Source organism: Chelonoidis abingdonii, chromosome 8 (assembly GCF_003597395.2).
Source record: "Chelonoidis abingdonii isolate Lonesome George chromosome 8, CheloAbing_2.0, whole genome shotgun sequence".
NCBI lineage: Eukaryota > Metazoa > Chordata > Testudines > Testudinidae > Chelonoidis > Chelonoidis abingdonii.
In genome coordinates, this window is record NC_133776.1 from 15,454,996 (window position 1) to 15,475,117 (window position 20,122).

General features: G+C 42.4%; 1 protein-coding gene across 1 annotated transcript in view; it reads right to left on the reverse strand.

The window, feature by feature from the left end:
- ECT2 (epithelial cell transforming 2) overlaps window positions 1-19,889 on the reverse strand; it is a 45,002-nt gene extending 25,113 nt beyond the window's left edge. Inside the window, exons 1-13 of the mRNA XM_032783654.2 lie at window positions 19,776-19,889; window positions 19,033-19,191; window positions 17,930-18,009; window positions 17,738-17,830; window positions 16,456-16,638; window positions 14,470-14,559; window positions 13,202-13,309; window positions 4,772-4,845; window positions 4,488-4,618; window positions 3,153-3,268; window positions 2,872-2,934; window positions 2,108-2,330; window positions 1,159-1,953 (exon numbers count right to left, since the gene is read on the reverse strand). Of these exons, the coding sequence (XP_032639545.2) occupies window positions 1,159-1,953; window positions 2,108-2,330; window positions 2,872-2,934; window positions 3,153-3,268; window positions 4,488-4,618; window positions 4,772-4,845; window positions 13,202-13,309; window positions 14,470-14,559; window positions 16,456-16,638; window positions 17,738-17,830; window positions 17,930-18,009; window positions 19,033-19,162 (2,086 nt within the window). The 5' untranslated portion in view covers window positions 19,163-19,191; window positions 19,776-19,889. The remainder of the gene's footprint in view (window positions 1-1,158; window positions 1,954-2,107; window positions 2,331-2,871; window positions 2,935-3,152; window positions 3,269-4,487; window positions 4,619-4,771; window positions 4,846-13,201; window positions 13,310-14,469; window positions 14,560-16,455; window positions 16,639-17,737; window positions 17,831-17,929; window positions 18,010-19,032; window positions 19,192-19,775) is intronic.
- Between the last annotated feature and the right edge of the window lie 233 nt (window positions 19,890-20,122).

Genomic DNA, 20,122 nt, shown 5'->3' on the forward strand with positions numbered 1-20,122 from the left:
CCCGCCCCCCCCCCCCCCCCCGCCCTTGACCGACATAAGTTTCATCAATGAAAGTGCCGGTGTGGACAGGGCTATGTTGGCAGGAGACGCTCTCCTACCAATATAGCTTCTGCTGCTAGTTAGGGGTGATTTAATTATGTCGGCAGGAGACCTTACAGAGGCACAGCTGCAGCAGTACAGCTGTGCCGTTGCAAGGTGTGTACTGTAGACATAGCCTTAGCCCAGGGATCAGCAACCTTTGGCAGTGGCCCACTAGGGTAAGCCCCCAGCGGGCTGGGCTGGTTTGTTTACCTGTCGCGTCCGCAGGTTCAGCCAAACGCGGCTCCCACTGGCTGCAGTTCACTGCTCCAGGGCAATGTGGGCTGTGGGAAGCAGTGCTGGCCGAGGGATGTGCTGGCCGTCACTTCCCGCAGCACCCATTGGCCTGGAGCGGCGAACTGCGGCCAGTGGGAGCCGCGTTTGGCCGTACCTGCGGACGCGGCAGGTAAACAAACCAGCCCAGCCAGCTGGGGGGGTTCACCCTAGCGGGCTGCATGCCAAAGGTTGCCGATCCCTGCGTTAGCCCAAACTCAAATTCCTACTATGACTGTCAAGTGCCCGAGGACAGTGATATTACACTATGGATAACATCCATAAAGCTATGAAAAGTATGATGATCAGTTTTTAAAAACTTACAATTTTATAGTCTATAGGTTTAGCTCTCAAAATGGTGCACCACTCCGGTGGTTCAGAGAGCTGTCTGTTCATGACAGTACCTCTCTATTTCTACCTGCTGAATGCTATTTTAAAAAAAGGTACAAGTATTTTCCCCATTGTTACTTTTCCATGTAAGCATCTGTCATGAGATAAGCAACTGACAATTAAAGGTAGGTGGCGTATAAGACTAAAGATATGGTCCACATTATGCAAAGCCTGAAAACCTCTATCCTATAGGAGAAAATCCTGGGGAACTAGTTGTGCAGCCAGTGGCGCTCTGAATACAGACTCAGATTGATTTGGGATATTCTGTACATTCTGAAGGCCGACATGGTCACACCCCAAGTAGACGATGCACATTTAATAAATCAAACACTGCTTAGAGGGGAAGTTTATGCCTGATTTTTCTGAATTTGTAGTGATCAACTTCAACATTACTGTGCCTGCAGCAAGTACTCTTACCTGTTATCAGAGCAGCACTGGTATCACCGTAACTGGCTTTTAATTTTGAATCAGAAAGCGGTTCAGAGTCTCCTACTAAAATATTAGTCTCCTCTATCAAAGATGTTTCATTTATAAAGCTACACTGGTCCTTGCTGTCCTTTCCCTGATGACTATGCCCATAAGTTACTTGGACATAATCACTGGTGTTCATACAAGTCAGGTCATTCATAGTTACATCTGTAGCATTTCCAGATCTCGCTCTTGTACGTTGGAATTGGGATTTATTTTGGAGTCCAAGTTCTAGGAGTTGACTAATTGTGGATTTTGCAATTTGCTCTTTGCCACAAGAGCCATATGTAGAGATATTAGTTTCTGTGTTAGATAATTGGTCAACATAAGTTAAGCAAGTTGGTTCTTCACAATCTTGTGGCATATTTGATATGTTATTTGTCCCTACAAGACATTGATATGAGGCAAAAGTATCTTTCAAGGCTTCAAGATAAGTCGGCCTTACAGTGATCTCTTTGCTTTCCTTTGGAAAAAGAATCCTTTTTTGGAGATTTGATACTGTCCCTTTTCCAAGTTTGCTGTTGCCTAGGTTTCTAGATGACTTAATGCTAGCTACCTTGTTTGTTTGCTGGAGACTTTCAACAGGATTCACACACTGCTTTGGAGTAACATTATCTGGAGGTTTATATTTGGTAAATGTGTATTTTTTCCTCATTTTCTTCCATGTTTGACTACTTCTACTGACATGACGACAGCTGGCCTGGCCTCTACCTGGGTCTGAGCACCTCACTCCTATTCTGCTCCCTGCATAATTTGAAAGTGAGAAAGTCTGTAGTTAACTTGTCAGAACTGTAGCACAGAAAAAAAAAAAAAAAAATTAGCTACTTCTGTAATTTGCAAAGAAAAAACACTGCTTTAAGCACCGGTAAGCTTGGTTAAATCTTTCTTTCAATTGTACCTCCATTGGTAATGCTGGACTCTGGTGTGTTAGAAATATCCAGTAAAGACCCCATAGAAAGGGAATGCTCAGCAGATGGGCGTTTCCGAGGAGGGAATGGTGACATGTCAGTTTCTCTGGTGAGCTGTGCAAGGGTCTCTCTCAAGCGACGTCTCTTGCGATTGCTATTTGGGGTATTCAGAGAAAGTTGTGACACTGACTTCTTGAGTTCAGGACTCTCTGGCTGTAATTAGATAAGAAAATTCAGTCACTGCCTCCAACTTGATTCCATAGAGACTACAGAAAAGATAAAAATTATATATAGAGACTACACACGACAGTTGCCCCCAATTCGCTGTACGGTCAAACAAAATAATTGAAAGTTCTATAAAGCAAACATGTCTCTCGTTTAAGACACTATAGTCCCTTAGGTTATTAAACAGGATTTTTATTGAAACAGGTTAATATGTATTTTTTTCCAGCTTTAGAAATTCTGTACTGCATAACTGAAAGACCACCACAAAGTGGCCACTAAGCAAGCAAAGTCCAAGTAAATCACGTTTAAGTTTTAGTCTGAATACTTCAAAACAATTTAGGAATTTTAGAAATATACTATCAACATGAGTTATCAGCAACCAAATTAAGCCTTAGCCCTGCAAATACTTACTTAAGTTACATGTTTAACTTTCAGTTTCAGTGAACGATTCACAGTAATCAAGTTAAGTATTTGCAGGATGTGGGCTTTCAGAGTCAATATATTACACTACTACTAAAGGTCAACATACCTTTTCAAATAAGTACATGGATTCTCCAGCTCTGGCATCCATCTGAATGCTTCCCCAGAACCACTGTATGGGGAAAAGAAAGAGTCTTCTATAATTTGTTTCAAAAACTTGATACAAGCTTTTGACCTGTGATATTCAATATCACTTACATGTCTAAAAAAATCCTTAAAATGTAACTATGTTAATTCAGAGTATACATTATATACCCAATATAATTGTTGCTTACATACTGAATGATTTAAAAAAACACTTTAGTACTAATAATTTCTGTGTACACTAACCTCTTGCTTTACAACATAAAGTTTTTTTGGAGGCTCAAATGGGAGATCTTTTACTGTATTTTCTTCAACAACCAGATGTGTGCACCTGTCATCACTAACTGGCAAATACTGCCCACCTAGAGTAAGAAAATAAATCAAATTAACTGAAGAATTCAGCATCTCAAGTTTTGGTAAGAGATGATTTCATAGTATTATCAAAGTTGGGGTAGAGTAATAAAGAAGGGGAGAAGATGCAAGATGAAGGGGGAGTTGGTCAGCAAATTTAGACAGCTTCATCCTGGGCACCCCCAGCACAAAGATAGTACCAGTAGACGTTCTACTGCAGTACAACTTCAGGGGACAGCTTCGATAAGCCAAGGTGCACTATTTATGTAGTGTGAATATAGCCCTTCCCAGAGTTCACAATTTCTGTTACAGTGAAAGTCTAAGAAGATAGGCTAGAGATCTCTTATTCTCTTGCAGCTCAGGGCCACCGGGGATTATTTTTTAAAAATAGTTTGGAGAACATCTCCGAGAAGGTCTGAGAACAAGACTCTCATAAAGACATTGCTCCTAGAGAGCATGCCAGAAATAGCTTGCCTAGACACAGTCATCACAAATTGGAAGCTGTGTACATTGTAAAGCTAGCTGTACCATATGGGCTACAAGGACACTGAAAGAGGGAGACTCCTTGTCTCTCTGTCTTGATAAAGGCTCAGTTGTATAATGTTTGCATAATAGCTGGTGCAGTTCTATAGAATATGAAAAACTTTAGGCGCAGGATGCTATATATACACATAGCACTGTAAGAACAGACCTTAAACCAACTGAGTCAGCCAAGTATTCTCATTACATTGTATTACACTATTGAAGGGAAACAAATATTTGGCCATAAGTTCTATACAAGTGATTTATTTTCTTGAAAATACATTATAATAAAATTTGAGTGTACTACATGCTTCAAGTAACACGAACAGATATTTGCATAATACAACTTTGAGTCAGAAGAAGCTAAGCATACACATAGCATATTTTTCTAACTAACTTCCCAAAAAGTTAAATTTTGACCATTAGATGTGGAGGGGGAAAAGAGAGGAGGAAAAAATAGTAAAAGCCAGTTTTGAAATCACAGCATGGCAGGGGGAAAAACTCAAAACACACACACTTTGGTATGAAAAGTTTGGTTTTGCTACATGATTTATGCCCCATGAGATCTAAAGTTAAATGTAGCTTTTTAATGGAAGACCTGTTCAAATCTCCCTGCGTGCAAAGAATCAGCATTTTAGTTTTAGTCAGATTTAAGATAAAAACGCATTGCCTATAAATTCCATTGCAAATGTGCTCATTAATAATAACCTTGCATTTTTGTCATTTCTTCCATGTTAATTCTCTCTTCATCGGAAAATCCAAGGAAACTTAACATGCAGTCCTGGAATGGGGGAACCTTGAACTCATTTCTGAATTCCTCATCAGCCGCACAGAAGTCACTTAAAAATAAATATTCATTAAAACAAAGTTGTATATTTACAGTTACTCTTTACTACATAGAAGCTTGCTTTAGTATCATGGAAAGAGTCTTAACTGAGTGTGGGGGGGGGGGCGCGTTTTAGGGAGAGTGGCGAGGGGAAGGGAACACTTACATTTCATTCCTTCTCTCCCAAGCCTTGTAAATCCACTCGGCTTTCACAATAGGAGTTCCCAGACTCACAGCAAGCTAGAAGGAAAGGAAGTCATTAGCTATGACAAGTGACTTCTCCATTTAAGTTCTTTCCAAACCTGGAGAAAGATTCCTGGCAACATTTGTGATTTGGAAAATAGGTATTGTAAAAAGGATAAAGTTACTCCTCTGAGAAACAGAATCCCAGAAATGTGGGGCTGGAGGGACCCTGAGCAGTCATCTAGTCCATCCACACACACTTGAGGCAGACCATCCCTGATAGATGTTTCTCTAAACTGTTCTTACAAAACCTCCAGTGAGGCTGACCACCAGGAGAGACTGAATGCAGACTGAAGGCAGAGCACTGCTGCTATGGTAGGGGTTGAAGCCAAAGATATCATGGAGGTTCATTAAAGACCAAATCGTATCCTTTTTTACCCATTTTATTCTGACACTTCTTCCCACTCTCAGAACATCCAGCAGGACATAATTTAGGGTCCCTCCCTTCCTCCCCAAAACACAATTGTCACTGCTTTTATTGCAAGGACTACCAAAATGCAACTGTGCCAAATCTAATACAGAAGTCCCAATAAAGATTCAGAGTTTATAGCTTAGTGTATTAGCTATATATACAGTAAGCTTGCATCCAGACAGCAAAGCATTCCCCTGTAATGATTAACACACTGACCAAAGCATGAAGATGGCTGTTTTAGTATAGAAGAATGAGACTATGAAGGCTTATTGCTATAACTAGCAGGGTCCTTCTATTGACCTAAAAAGATGAAATGTTATGTATTAGCTATACAATTTTGATTTCCACTTAGTGTATTACATAACGCATTTCCACAAAGTTTCCAGCAGCAGTTGCAGCCAATACTAGTCAAGTTACACAGCACACAACACAGAATACAGTCAGTACTTAAAGACATTTGAAAAATAAAAGGCACCCTTAATGTTCTGTATTATACCAACATGAGTTCCTAATACTTTGAGAAGTATAGGGTACATCTACACATCAATAAAATAAAAAACCTGTGGCACCTAGTCACAGAGCCCGGGGGTCAATTGACTCAGGCTTGTGGGGCTCAAAACAAACAATGTAGACATTCAGGCTTGGACTAGAGACCAGACTCTATGACACAATCCCACAGAGGGAAAGGATCTCAAACCGAACCTCTACGCAGCAATTTTTAGTCCTGTAGCCTAAGTCAGCCTACCACAGCCAGCTGCAGCTTTGCTGCTGGTCTTCTATTGTAGTGTAGGCATACCCATAGAAGCATAACAAACTGCAGTGGTCTCAGGCCAGGTCTACACTGCGACTTTAAATCGGTTTAATGGCAGATACACCGATTTAACGCTGTATCCGTTCACACGACGTCGTCATTAATATCGAGTTAACCGCCTCCTTAAATCGATTTCGGAACTCCTCCCAAACGAGAGGAGTAGCGCTAAATTCGATAGTGATAACTCGGATTAGGGTTCGTGTGGACGGAAATCGACACAGAGTGCACCACTGACCGCTCTGGTCCGCAATCCGAACTCGGATGCAGCGGGTGCCGGTAAACAGGAAAAAGCCCCGCGACCTTTTAGAATGACATTTCCTGCTTGTCACGTGTCCAGCTCTGATCAGCACGGGTGGCGATGCAGTTCTCAAATGCAAAAGTAGCTCCTGCATGGACCTACGGGAGATACTAGATCTGATCGCTGTATGGTGAGACAAATCTGTTTTATCAGAGCTCCGTTAAAGAACAGGAAAATGCCAAAGCGTTTGAAAAATAAACTCCAGGATACACAGCGGTGCGTGACAACCGTAACGGGAAGCAGAGACTCAAACGGATGCTCATGGAGGGAGGGAGGGGGTAATGAGGACTACAGCTACCAGTCTCCACAGCAGGTCTCTGAAAACTATTTGCATTCTTGGCTGAGCGCCCAATGTCTGTAGCGTAATACACGGTGTCTTGCGTGGTTCACGGAACAGCTCGTCAGTCTTTTCCCCCCCCAGCCGGTAAAGAAAAAAGTGAAATAAATAATTCCTTGAGTACTGTAAATGTCACCCTCTGTGTACTGAATGCTGCTGGCAGACGCGATGCTGCTGCGGTGAAGAGCAGTATCCGCTCCTCTGCCCCTCCCCCCAGGGTAGACGGGCCGCCCAGTGAGTGCTCCTGGCTGAGTCTGGCCGGGGCTCCGGGGTGAAAATGGGAATGACTCCCTTTTTCTGACAGTGGATGGTACAGAACGCTGGTAACTGTCTTCATCTTATCACCTGGGGGCTGAGCTTCATCAGACCCCTTCCTCTCTTGTGTAAAGAAAAGATTCTGAACTGCATGGACTGTCATAGCCCATGGTGGCTCCCTCCCCCTCATTTGATCTCAGTAACTAGTCTGTGATTCTTATTCATGCATTCTTCATAACATCATGCCAACAATGGGTGGGGGGGTCACTGCTGTGGTAGCCCAGGTAGGTGGAAGCAACGGTTGCGTTACTTGCAGGGCTCCCTCTGTGAATACTGACGCGAGCAGCTGTGCTGTGCTACACTGCTTTAAATACACTGATCCTATTCTTGTCTGGACTGACTCTATTTTTATTAACCGTAAAGGGCAGGATTGACTCAGTCCCAAGTGAGTCAATCCCATTTTGCTTTCAAAAATTTACACAGGGTTATTATCCGTTCTGTCCCATTTACTGATGAGTGTAACAAAAAGAGAGGAGAAGGTAACAGTTTCTGCTGTCTACAGTAGTACTGTACCATCTACCCACCAAGGGGGAGAGAGCGGATTTTCAAGTAGCGGATAATTCATTGCTCTTCCACTGCTGCAAAGCTGTAATGCTCTCAGTGCAGCAGATTCGCCTCTATCAGTACATTCAGTCAGAATACAAAGAGGGTGACATTGTAAGTACTCAAGGATTGCTTTATTTAACTTTCATTTCTCGTGCTGGGGTGGGGGAAGAGAAACTGATGAGCTGTTCCGTGAACCATAAAAGACACCGTGTTGTAAGCTACAGACACTGGGCGCTAAGCCAAGAATGCAATAGTTTTCAGAGACTGCTGAGGACTGTGGGATAGCGGGAGTCCTCAGCACCCCTTTCCGTTCCTCCATGATCCCCCGGCCCCTGATGCTAATGTTAATGGTCACGGGGGGTTCTGGGTAAATGTCGTCAGTCATTCCTTGCTCCGGGAAAACATCAGCAGACAGTCCTTTCGCACCTTTTTCTCCTGGATTGCCCTTGCAGAAACAATAGCACGGCAGCACTAGAGACCGTCGCTTTTTTGTTTTTTCCCGTCACCATTTGTGTACTAGATGCCGTGGAGACAGAGGCGACACTCGAGCGCTACACACCAGCATTCAATTGCTTTTGCAATGATAGCAGAGATGGTTACCAGTCGTTCTGTACCGTCTACTGCCAGAGAAAACTGGCAATGACATGACGGTTATCTCTCTTTCTCTGAACTGTCCGCTGCTATCATGAGTGCCCCTGGCTAAAATCAGCTGGGGGCGCAACGCAAAAGCAAACTTGGGATTGACTCACTGGCCACTGAGTCAATCCCTCCCTTATGCTGTCTAAAAATAGAGTCCTGACTACAAGAAGAGTCAAAGCAGCAGAGAATCCTGTGGCCTTATAGACTAACAGAGTCTGTTTAGTCTATAGGTGCCACAGGATTCTCTGCTGCTTTTACAGATCCAGACTACACGGCTACTCCTCTGAAGGAAGAGTCAAGTGTATTAGAAGAGCGGGCTACTCCGTGGCTGTATTAACAGGGGGGTTTTCCCCTGGCAAGAACCACAACCATTGCTTCACCTCTCTCCCAACCCTCCGCAGCTACCGTGGCAGGGCCCACCCCCCATTTTCTGTCATGCAGTCGTGAGGAATACAAGAATAAGAAACATAGACTTATTCGTGACATAAACCGGGGGGGGGGGGCACTTGAGGCAGGCAGTCGTGGCTATGACAGTCCAGGCAGGACATACTCAATTTTTAGAAACAAGAAGGAGCGATTGACTCTGCCCCAAGTGAGCCACTCCCAATTTGGGTTTCAGAACCATTGTCACAGGGGCACTCATGATAGCATCGGACACTAACTGTGATGCACTGGCCAGGTAAACAGGAAAAAGCCTGAATCCCGCGAACTTTTGAATTCCATTTCCTGATTGTCCACCGTGAGGGGTCAGCACACACACAGGTGAGACCACACAGAGCTCATTTGCACTCGTAACAATGCAGTCTCCTGATAATCGAAGAAGAGCGCCAGCTTGGACCACACAGGAGGTTCTGGATCTGATCGCTATCTGGGGTGAGGACTCAGTGCTCACAGCACTGCGTTCCAAAAGACGAAATGAAAAAGTTTTTGAAAGAATTTCAAAGTCTATGGCTGATAAAGGGCACAGCAGGACTCCCTGCAGTGCGAGTGAAAGTGAAGGAACTTAGACAGGGTACCAGAAAGCCAGAGAAGCAAAACGGAAGGTCAGGCTCTGAGCCGAAAACATGCCGCTTCTATGCTGAACTACATGCAATTTTGGGGTTCAGCGCTACCAGTGCCCCACCCCTGTCCGTGGATTCAGACTTTGGGATTGAAATATCAAGTGTTTCTGAGGATGTAGCCGAGGGGAAGATGGAGACGAATTTGAGGATGAAGAATGACCGTGGTGATAGCACACAGCAGTCCGTAAACCCCAACAGCCAGGATCTTTTGAGACCCAGAATTACAGTCCCTGCGCTCCAAGCGAAGCAAGCCCAGACAGTGAAGCCATGGAAGCGACCTCCGGTAAGTGTCCCTTCATTCTGTACCAACACGGATTAAAACAAGATGGTTTTTTTAGATCGCATTGACACCAGGGCTTTTGCTGCAGTCGCAGCCATTACTGTTACAGGAAAATTTCGTTAACATGTCTGGGATGGAGCGAAAATCCTCCAAATTAATCTCCATGAATCGATCGTGGAGGAACTCAAAACCTTATGCTATATGAGAACATTTCTGGCCAAGAGCAGCCTTCTCCGTTCCCCATAGTAGGTAACTTTTCAACGCCATGCATTTTGCAAGACATTTGGTACTGCAGGCATTGAGGCATTGCACTGAAGGCATTGCATAAACAAACGATCTGCCTCCTGCGGTGCTATTGTCAGGAGAGAGATATCATCCATTGTTACCTTGTAGAACATCAGGAATGTAAATAGGGGGCAGACATGGCGATTTTGCTACTGGCCAGAGCGGGGGGATGGGAGGAGGGATAGCGACGAGTTTTCAGCGTCTGGCAAGCAGGATTCTTCCCCCTGCTACCAGCAACGCGCTGCGGGGGTGATGTAGGGTGATCACTAGCAGCGATCGTATATGATAGGAGCCATGCGCTGTTGGTGGATGTGAAAGAGGGGGTTTGGGCTTTGCAGGTTCCTCTTAACAGGAGCAAGGCATCATATAGATCACTGTGTATATGAACGGCGGAGAAGTCAAACTTTTAAAGCCCTTACTTACCATCGCGTCGCGTGGACGTACGGTTGGCCGTACCTGCGTCTGTGTGTGTGCCACACCAGTCACACAGACACTGAATATTTAAACGATACAAAATGCGACCTTGTATAGATCACATGTGCTCTGTAAGGTGGATAGTGTTCTATGTGAAAGAGTACTATCATTGCTCTGTAAAAGGTATCTTTCCACATACTTATCACCCTGGTTTGCCTTCCCCATGCAGCTGCACATTTCTCTGAAAGTCCCTATGCCATCACGAGGGCGTGCTGTGATACGGCGGAGAAGAAGAAGACGCGAGATGAAATGTTCACAGAAATTATTGAAGTAACACGCAATGAGAGGGATAAACAGAATGATTGGAAGGATGTGGTAGCAAGTACAGGAAAGATGCCAGTGAACGATCTGAGAGGGCTAGGCAGGAAGACCAGCGTTGGAGAGATGCAACGCTGGATCTGCTGCGTGCTCAAACTGATATCCTCCAACGCATGGTGGATCTTCAGGAAGAGCAGCACAGTAGCAGAGTGCCGCTGCAGCCCTGTATTAACCTCCCTGCAAGCCCACGTCCCATATCTCCCTCACCCAGACGTGTAAGAACGCGTGGGGAAGGCTTTCTGCACCCGCCTACTCCTCCACACCCCTGCAGTTCAAGGAAAAGGCTGTAATTACGCTACAATGTGCTTAATAGGCCTTTCCCTTCCCCCTCCTTCCAAAGCACAGCAGCCAGGGACACCTTCCTAATTCTCTGCCTTTTTTTATAGTTCCTTTGTAATACAGAATACATCGAAAGGGGAGGGTGGGTTGCTTACAGGGAAATCTAGTAAGGAAAAACTCATGATTTTTAACAGATGCATAATTACTTTTAATGAATAATAAATGATTTTTAAACGATACAGAATTTATTTCCCTTCGCCAACCTGTAATGAAAAGGGGGAGGGTGGGTGCTTACACTGAATAAGTCCATCAAGTGCGGAGGGTTCATCAAGGGGAAGCAAACAGAGTCACACCGTACCCTGGGCCGTGCTGAAACTCGTTTTCAAGGCTTCTCTGATGCGCAGCGCCTCCAGGTGTGCTCTTCTAATCGCCCTGGTCTCTGGCTGCTCGTACTCAGCGGCCAGGTGATTTGCCTCAGCCTCCCACCCAGCCATAAATGTCTCCCCCTTAGTCTCACAAAGATTGTGGAGCACACAGCAAGCAGCAATAGCAAGCGGACATTGGTTTGGCTGAGGTCTGAGCGAGTAAGTAATGATCGCCAGCGACCCTTTAAACGGCCAAATGCACATTCTACCACCATCCGGCACTTGCTCAGCCTGTAGTTGAACAGCTCCTGACCACTGTCCAGGCTGCCAGTGTATGGCTTCATGAGCCATGGCATCAAGGGGTAGGCTGGGTCCCCCAGGATAACTATAGGCATTTGAACATTCCCAACGGTTATTTTTCTGGTCTGGGAAGTAATTCCCTTGCTGCAGCCGTTTAAACAGACTAGTGCTCCTGAAGACGCGAGCGTCATGAACCCTTCCTGGCCATCCCACGTGGATGTGGGTGAAACGTCCCTTGTGGTCCACCAGTGCTTGCAGCACCATTGAAAAGTACCCCTTGCGGTTCACGTACTGGGTGCCCTGGTGTTCTGGGGCCAAGATAGGGATATGGGTTCCATCTATGGCCCCACCACAGTTCGGAAAACCCATTGCAGCAAAGCCATCCACTATCACCTGCACGTTTCCCAGAGTCACAACCTTTCGTAGCAGCAGCTTAACGATTGCTTTGGCTACTTGCATCACTGCAGCCCCACACAGTAGATTTGCCCACTCCAAATTGATTTCCGACTGACCGGTAGCTGTCTGGCGTTGCAAGCTTCCAGAGGGCTATTGCCACTCGCTTCTCCACTGTGAGGGGCTGCTCTCATGTTTGTATTACGGCGTTTCAGGGGCAGGGGAAGCATGTCAAAAGTTCTAAGAAAGTGCTCTTACGCATGCGAAAGTTTCGCAGCCACTGCGAATCGTCCCACACCGTCAAACAATGCGGTCCCACCAGTCTGTGCTTGTTTCCCGTGCCCAAATTCGGCGTTCAATGGGTAGTAGATGCCCCGTTAATAGCAGTAGCTCCAAAACGCTGGGGCCAGCGGTTATGGAGAATTCTGCCTCCATCTCGTCATCGCTGTCCTCGCCGCTCAGCAATAGCTGCTCCTCCTCCTCTCCTCCTGCCTTTGCAGTTCATTGTTCAGTATAGTCAGCACGAGAGTACGCGGTGTTGACAACGGTCAGGATACCGTTTGTGATCTCAGGGTCCATGATTGCTGTGCTATGGCGTTTGCTCAATGCACTCCGCGAAAAAGGCGCCAAAGGGTTGTCTGCTGCCTTCACAAGGGAGGGGTGGGCTGTACCAGCACCACCTGGGGCAATGTTTTTCTGCCCATCAGGCACTGTGCTCTCAACACGGAAGTGGGAACTATGGGATAGCTGAGGACACAGCTACCACAGTGCACCGCTCTGAAATCGGATGGTAGCCTTGGACCATGGACGCAAGCAATCGATTTTGTGATCGCACTGTGGACGCGCCAAACCGATTTTATAACATCGGTTTTGTAATATCGGTTTAAACTACTTCGAAATAATCGTGCAGTGTAGACGTACCCTCAGTTAACTTAATGTTAAGTACTTCTCAAGAGACAAAATGCTTATTTTCAGAGGTTGTATTTGTCTGTAACAAAAGCCTTTAGACAAAAGGTTTTTTTAAAAAACAGGCTGTTTCTTGATTCTAACAGCTAAACAATTACCACTCGTTGTTAAAAGCTTGACATCACAGAGGTAAAGGTATTCTGAAATCTTTAATCCTTTGTACTTAACCCATTTTCTTTATTACAAAAGTGCATCTACTCCAAGTTAAAATAGAAGATTGATTTGAAGGGGTCAATCTACACTGAGAGCCTTTTTGAAGTGCAAACTCACGTACTCTGAATTTGTCTCCTTGCGTAGAATTAGCCACCAGATGTGTAACTTTTGAACTGAAGTCCCTTCGAATAATTCCACCCATATGATGAACCAAGGTCACCAGCTTAACCTGAAGAGCAAGAGTCAGGAAATAAGAGACTCATACACTTTTTGAAAACTTACAGCTGTTAAAGAAGGGACAAAGACAAGAGTTATATACCATACAAGTTACAGCAGAACTAAACTTAAAGCAAAGCTTTTACATGTTCATTTAACCTGTACTGATGGAGTAATTTTTAAAATGAGATATGGTTGGCAAGCCATAAATGCTACCTGCCTTAGAAGTATTTAACATATATTAAATGTATTTTAAGGAAACATCCAAGCTACCATTGCTGTTTTCACAGCTATACAGTTAGCAGTTCATAATGCTTCACAATCATCTCACCCCATCAAAGTCAAAATTTACCTAGCAGCCCATAAAGCCACCAAACAAGATGACTCCCAACATATCACGGCCCATTGTCATGCTGCCACTTCTGTCTTTGGATTCTGGGCTATTAAAACATAGAAATGAAGGCTAACATACTTGGCGGGGGGGGAGGAGGGGGGGACGACGACACCCCAGGAGTTTAGAACAAATGAATGGACTGCTCAGTTTGAGTCTGGCAGGACATCAGAGTTAACTCCTAGCTCTTGGAAGATGGTCTTGGCTCTCTGCTTCACGCAGTTGCCAACATCTCCAGCAGTACAGTTTGCCTTGATACCATGCCAGAACAATGAATTAGTAGTGGCTTATATGATAGCAAGACACCAAGTGAACTATCAGTTGCTTCTTGTAATATCAAATTTTCCCATTTGACTACTGATCAGGAACGATGCTGCATAGCTGTAGTTCTGACAAGATTACGGTACATGATAGTGACACTCCAAATGCTCTGAACAGGATATCTAAGTTTTATTTGAGTGCACTCAAGAGCATGTACATGATCCAACACAAGTGACAGGTCAAATTCTTAGGTGATCAACTTGATGCTGCCTAAGGGTCCAATCTTGCTCCCATGCAAGTCAGAGTGTCCCACTGTCTTCAACAGAAGCAAGAGAGTCTCTTAAGTAGACCCTAGAATCCTAAATCTATACTCAAGAATACAAGCTTTCATCACTGTTAGTGACTAAAATGTACATTTTACACTAGGGGTGATGTAACAGAAAACTACCTTGAACATAGTTACATGTAGATTAATCAGTCCAAGAAAGGGGAAGGGACAAGGGTGTAAGACAAAATCTTACTAGTTCTTCTTTCTTCCTGAATCCTGTAAAGCACAGCACCAGATTCAACATACTTGCACAGTACAATGGACGACATGAAAAAGGTAGAGGCTGAAATCAGATAATGATTAATTACAGTAGTCAGAACCACAAGCTATTTAAAAAAAGTTAAACAAAAAACTTAGACAGTAGCTCTACAGGATTTTAACTTTGTTAAAATGCACTGACACCAACTGGATACCAATTAACAAGACTCACTGTTTTCTAATATGTCTTGAAATAGGAACTGCCAGTATTTTGGTGAAATGATTGAAGTATCTCTGTATTCTGTGCTAAAACAGTGCTGTAAACTAGTTACAACTGTAACTTTATCATAGGTGTCACTATGTTTCCTGTAAGATCATATTATACTCTGTTGTCCTGCAACAGAGCATTATTACCTCCGCCCCCCAACTGTTGGTATCTTCTTCTGCACCATATAGCAACCATGTTGAACAGAAGTCCCTGGCACTAAAGCGGTCTTCGCTCACTCAGTGCAGCATTCCAATGCAGAGGAGCATTTCAGATAGTTTATTAATTTCAAGTAAGTGTTAGTAATTAGCATCTGTATTTCCTTAAACCTCTTCCTGGTACAAAGTAGTATTTGTGCACTTCTCCTGTCTGTCAAAAATCCTACTCTGACTATTCTTTAGTCAACATCAGACGTTTAGAGGCGATTAGAACACGATTGTAAAATACTTTCCATCTATGCCAGATACTCATTCTTGGGTGGTTCAAATGGTACTTAACATAGGCATTACTAGCAGTTTTTTTTGTATTTATATGAAAAAAAAAAAAAAAAAGTTATTTAGAGTTAATTCCTAGTAGCTTTCCCTTTCTCAGAATAACCTGCAAATAGCGGTATAAGAAGGAGGAGTTCATGTTGTTGCCAAGACTCTTGCAAGTGTTAAAAAAGAAAAGGAAGCAACATATTTTTAAACAAACAACTATACATTACATTATGCCTTGTCTACACTAGAAAGTTATACTGCTTTAACCATTCTAGGTGCTACAAGTAATAATGCACTGGTATAGTTAAAGCAGTACAAACCGTCTAGCATGGATTCACTTACACTGGCATAAGAGATGATTATAAGTATTCCTTTTCATGTACAGAAATAGATATAAACTATATGGTAGAAGGCACTTTTATACCAGCTTAACTGCATCTACACCAAGACTTTTACTGGGGTGACTATTTTCAATAAAAACTTCACACCACTAACCAAACCAAGTATAGACCAGGTCTAATATCTTTCCAGAGAAATGCTGGAAAAAAGTATCCCATGGGGGTAGGGAAGAGAAGTATACTTGAACCCCAATAGAATGTGACCTGATATAACACAAATTCAGATATAACGTGGTAAAGCAGTGCTGGGGAAGGGGGGTGGGCTGCACACTCCGGTGCATCATAGCAAGTTCGATATAATGCGGTTTCACCTATAAACACGGTAAGACTTTTTTGGCTCCCGAGGACAGCGTTATATTGAGGTAGAGGTATAATTTGTGAACATAACTGACAGGCTTGAGCTACTTCTGCACATTGGCTTGGTAGTTGTAGGCCACCCACATTGCATTTATGGCCTACTTTTCAAAAGTGCTGAGCAACAACAAATCCCATGTCAAGTTAATTAGAGCTGGGGTGCTTACTATTTTTTTTTTTTTTAAAAAAAGGTCATTTAAGTGTGTGGTGAAACACTGACATGTTAATGACCAGAATTCTGCACTGAGAGAGTCTGATACAGCTTTCAGCAATTCCCCCACTTCAGAAGAATTTAGAGATTCAGAACAGCTGTGCCATCACAATACAAGATCTTTATCTATGTAAAGAAGGAGTTATATTGCAATTTAAATGAAATGTCTACCACAGGAAGAATGTAGTCACACTTCTTATGTTAGTATTATTGACAACACATGTAAATGTCCATCTAAAAAGAAAAAGTAATTTGCTTTCACCTGAATACTTACCTCTCCTTTTTGAGCACAATGAAGTACTATTGGAGGTCCAAGAACACGACAGTCAAACTTGCACAAGTTCTCCAAGATGGAATCTTGAAAGTCTGCTACAATGAAGACTGTCTCAAATTCTGGAGACTCAGAATCCCCAAACTCTTCCACCGATTCCATCTTTATATAGGGCACTTTAATTTCCTTTATTTTAATATTATGTGAAAAAATTAAAGTGTCATTCATGCAACATACATAGTAAATGAATGCCATTCTTAGATTTTTATCTTGAAGTAAGTGTTAAAAGAAATTTAGTATCAAAGACAACTTTACAGCTTTCACCAGTGTTCCAAAAAGTTACGTATTCTGTTTAATGATATACAAAGAGGTGATTTTGTTATTTCTAGCACTGAACATGTGATGATCTAGGTTTCTAAAATGATTTTAGAGTCTGAATTTAAGGAATTGTTTAAGAGTCCAAAGTATGTGTTTTCTCTCTCTTTAGGGTATTTCCTCAGTCTTTATGGGTCACACTGACAATATAAAAGAGTATAAGATCAAATAATATCTTGTTACATTAACTCAGTTGGATTCAGTTTTCTGTTGTACAAGAACAACTGTATCTTTTCTTTCGGGGCATCTGAATTTAGTTATGTATTTCAGACCAAACGTTTGTATTTTGGACACTAAAAATAGCAATTTAAAGTTGTAACTGCAGACCAAGAGATTCCATAAAGAAATGTTTCATGCTGCATTAAATTAGACTTTATATTTCAGAAGGTTTAACTACAGGCTGCTCTGAATCTGGAGGCTTTAGGTCCAAACTCCATTTTCTAGAATCCTTCACATTAAGAAAACAATCCTTACAGAATTGTTCATGCAACAGTCTTAAATTGCAGCTCTTTCACTGTTGAATTAGGAAAGCCATTTAACTGATTATGAAGCTAGTTCGTAGCAGAAACTTACAGAAGTCTAAGTGTGCATTTGGCACATGGCACAGAAGCGTGCATTTGGCATTACATATATCATTTGAGAGTTCCATATGCAAGTACAGAACACATTAAATACACTAAATATGTTAGTCCAGGGATTAAGAACAGACATTTAAGCAAATTGCATGGTTTCAAATTTGATACAAGTTTCTACTCAACTATCTTCAAACTATATCATAGTAACATTGTTTATTGTGCCTTCAATCACACCCAAATATCAGAAATCATGAAGGTTAAGTGTTTGTGCACTCCAGTCCCAGTGAAGTGCAACATGCTGCATGCAATCGAATATGCATAGATGCCTGACATACCATATGAATTATACTTTTTATTAGTTTTTCTTCCGATTTACCAGGACTAGTTTCCTTTATCTTTATAACTGGGACTTCCATTATCTTAACAGTCTGTGGAAGAGGAGAACTTCGATATGAGATTACATTACTTACACAAAGTTTGTCAAAACAATGTCATTATGATGACTGCTTTATGTTCAAGCCACATACCTCCAAGGCTTTCAAGAGTTCCTCGTGTTTCCCAGCTTCCTGAACTAAAACCACTCTGGTTTCAATCTGAGGCATTTCCTCTGTTCAGGGGGCAAAAAAGTGCAATATTCATAACCTACAGAAAAATCTAATCCTAACGTTAAACAAAGCCATAATGTAGGGAAACATGCTAACTACACTGGTATCTTGCCAAGGTCCATAGTCCTCTCTCAAAAAATTATTATTTACAAAGAATATTTCAACTCTGAAGACTGGATGCTGCCTCAACAAGCTTCTTTAAACCAAGCTTGCAGCTGATGAATTACATAGTGCATCAGTCACAGAAATGTAGGTTTGGAAGGGACCTTAAGAGGTCATCTAGTTCAGCCCCACATGCTGAGACAGGATTAAGTAAACCTAGACCATCACTGACAAGTGTTCGTCTAACCTGTTCTTAAAACCCTCCAATGACAGGGATTCCACAGCCTCCCCGGAACCCTATTCTAGTGCTTAACTATCATCCCTACATTTTAGATAGTACCAAAAAAATCATCCTATTTAAATCTCCGTTGCTACAGATTAAGCCTATTACTGCTTGCCTCTAGACAAAGTTGCAGCCATGCCACAAAGATAACCTAATGAATTTGGGACATACAAATGCACACCTGTGAACAATAGCATGTGCAACACTAGTTTACTCAACCTCTCCCATCAAAGGTGACCACTGATAAACACCTGCCAGGGATGGTCTAGTCTAGATAATATTTAGTCCTGTCTCAATGCAGGGTACTGGATGAGATGAACTACTGAGGTCCCGTCTAGTCCTACAATTCTATGACTGACACTTTTTAGCAACAGATGGGTACTGAACAGACAGGTCTGTAATCCAAGGACAAAATACATCATTCCTTTGATTAACAAAGGATTGGGGGGGGGTTGGTTGTTTTTTTCTAAAACTATACTGTCGAACTTAGGTCAACAGCCTCAGCAGCAAGAAATTTTACTATAGTTTGGTGAATTCACAAAAAGTTAAAGTAGTGGCACGAATTTAACCAGGCATTTTGTCTTCCAAGAAACAATATTCAAACAAATGTGACAGTATTGAACAAGGCTTTTCCTGTTACCTTCCACATCTGAAGCCAATCCAATAAATACATTCTCCTTGGAAGTTTCTATAATTTTTGAATCAAGAACAGAAAAATCTCCCAGAAGACTCCTTCCAGTGTCAGTCACTAGCATACTGCTGTCAGTCATGGTCAAGTCTGTGATTTTCTCTTCAGCAGCTGAAAAATAAGTACCCAAAATAAGTTTAATCTGAAGAGTACATATTTAAAAAAGGCCGTAAAAAGTCCTGTGGAAAGGTAGATAAGTTAGTTTAGAATTCTAAATATTAAAACTACTAATAAATCCCACTTATGAGTAGTATCCTCTGAGCCTACAATTATTTTAAGAGTCACAGAGCTTATACAAACAATTATCACAGAAATAGTTTTTTTACAGGTAACAGTCTATTTTTGAGGAAAACTACATGAAGACAGAGCATTTTGATAGCTAGGATATGGGAGTAAAAAGCCCAGTCTTCCCTTAAGAGAGAGAGTCCGGTTTAAGGATTTATTTTGATCCAGGATCTCAAGAAATTGCTTGCTTACTCCAGATAGGAATTTTGTTAAACATGATCTGAAAGAGGTTCAGGAAGCTGGATTCACTGTGTTATTTGCATTTAATTTCAGAGAGGTTCACACTAAAAAGAGATGGCTTTGCATACATTTTCAAAAGGTGAAAGTTTGAAGAAAGAAGATTGTGGTAACAGGCCAACCCACTAGACCTCAGATTTCCCACAAGCTTTGACCAGATTTGTCTAGCTTACTGTTGGAGTTCCTCAGGCCTGTCTTGCTGGGCAATTTCTGTTATGCAGTCCTTATCACACAGAGAAAAAGTGTTCCTTGCCATCACCAGAAAGCCTCATGGAGGCACCAAGTGCATTATCTACATACAGAATTATAAAGTATTATAAAAAAGTACTAATAAAGTACTCAGTGCAGCATTTAAATACAAATTTCTTCAATTATCTGACATGGGGGTGTAGAATCAGTGAATTTGCAGGATGCCAACAGGCAAAGTTGCAACATAAATTTCCCAGTGCTAGATAGTAAACTTTCATCCTGTGAAAACAGTACAGATTAGACTGTTGAACATTAGTACCCATTCACAGAG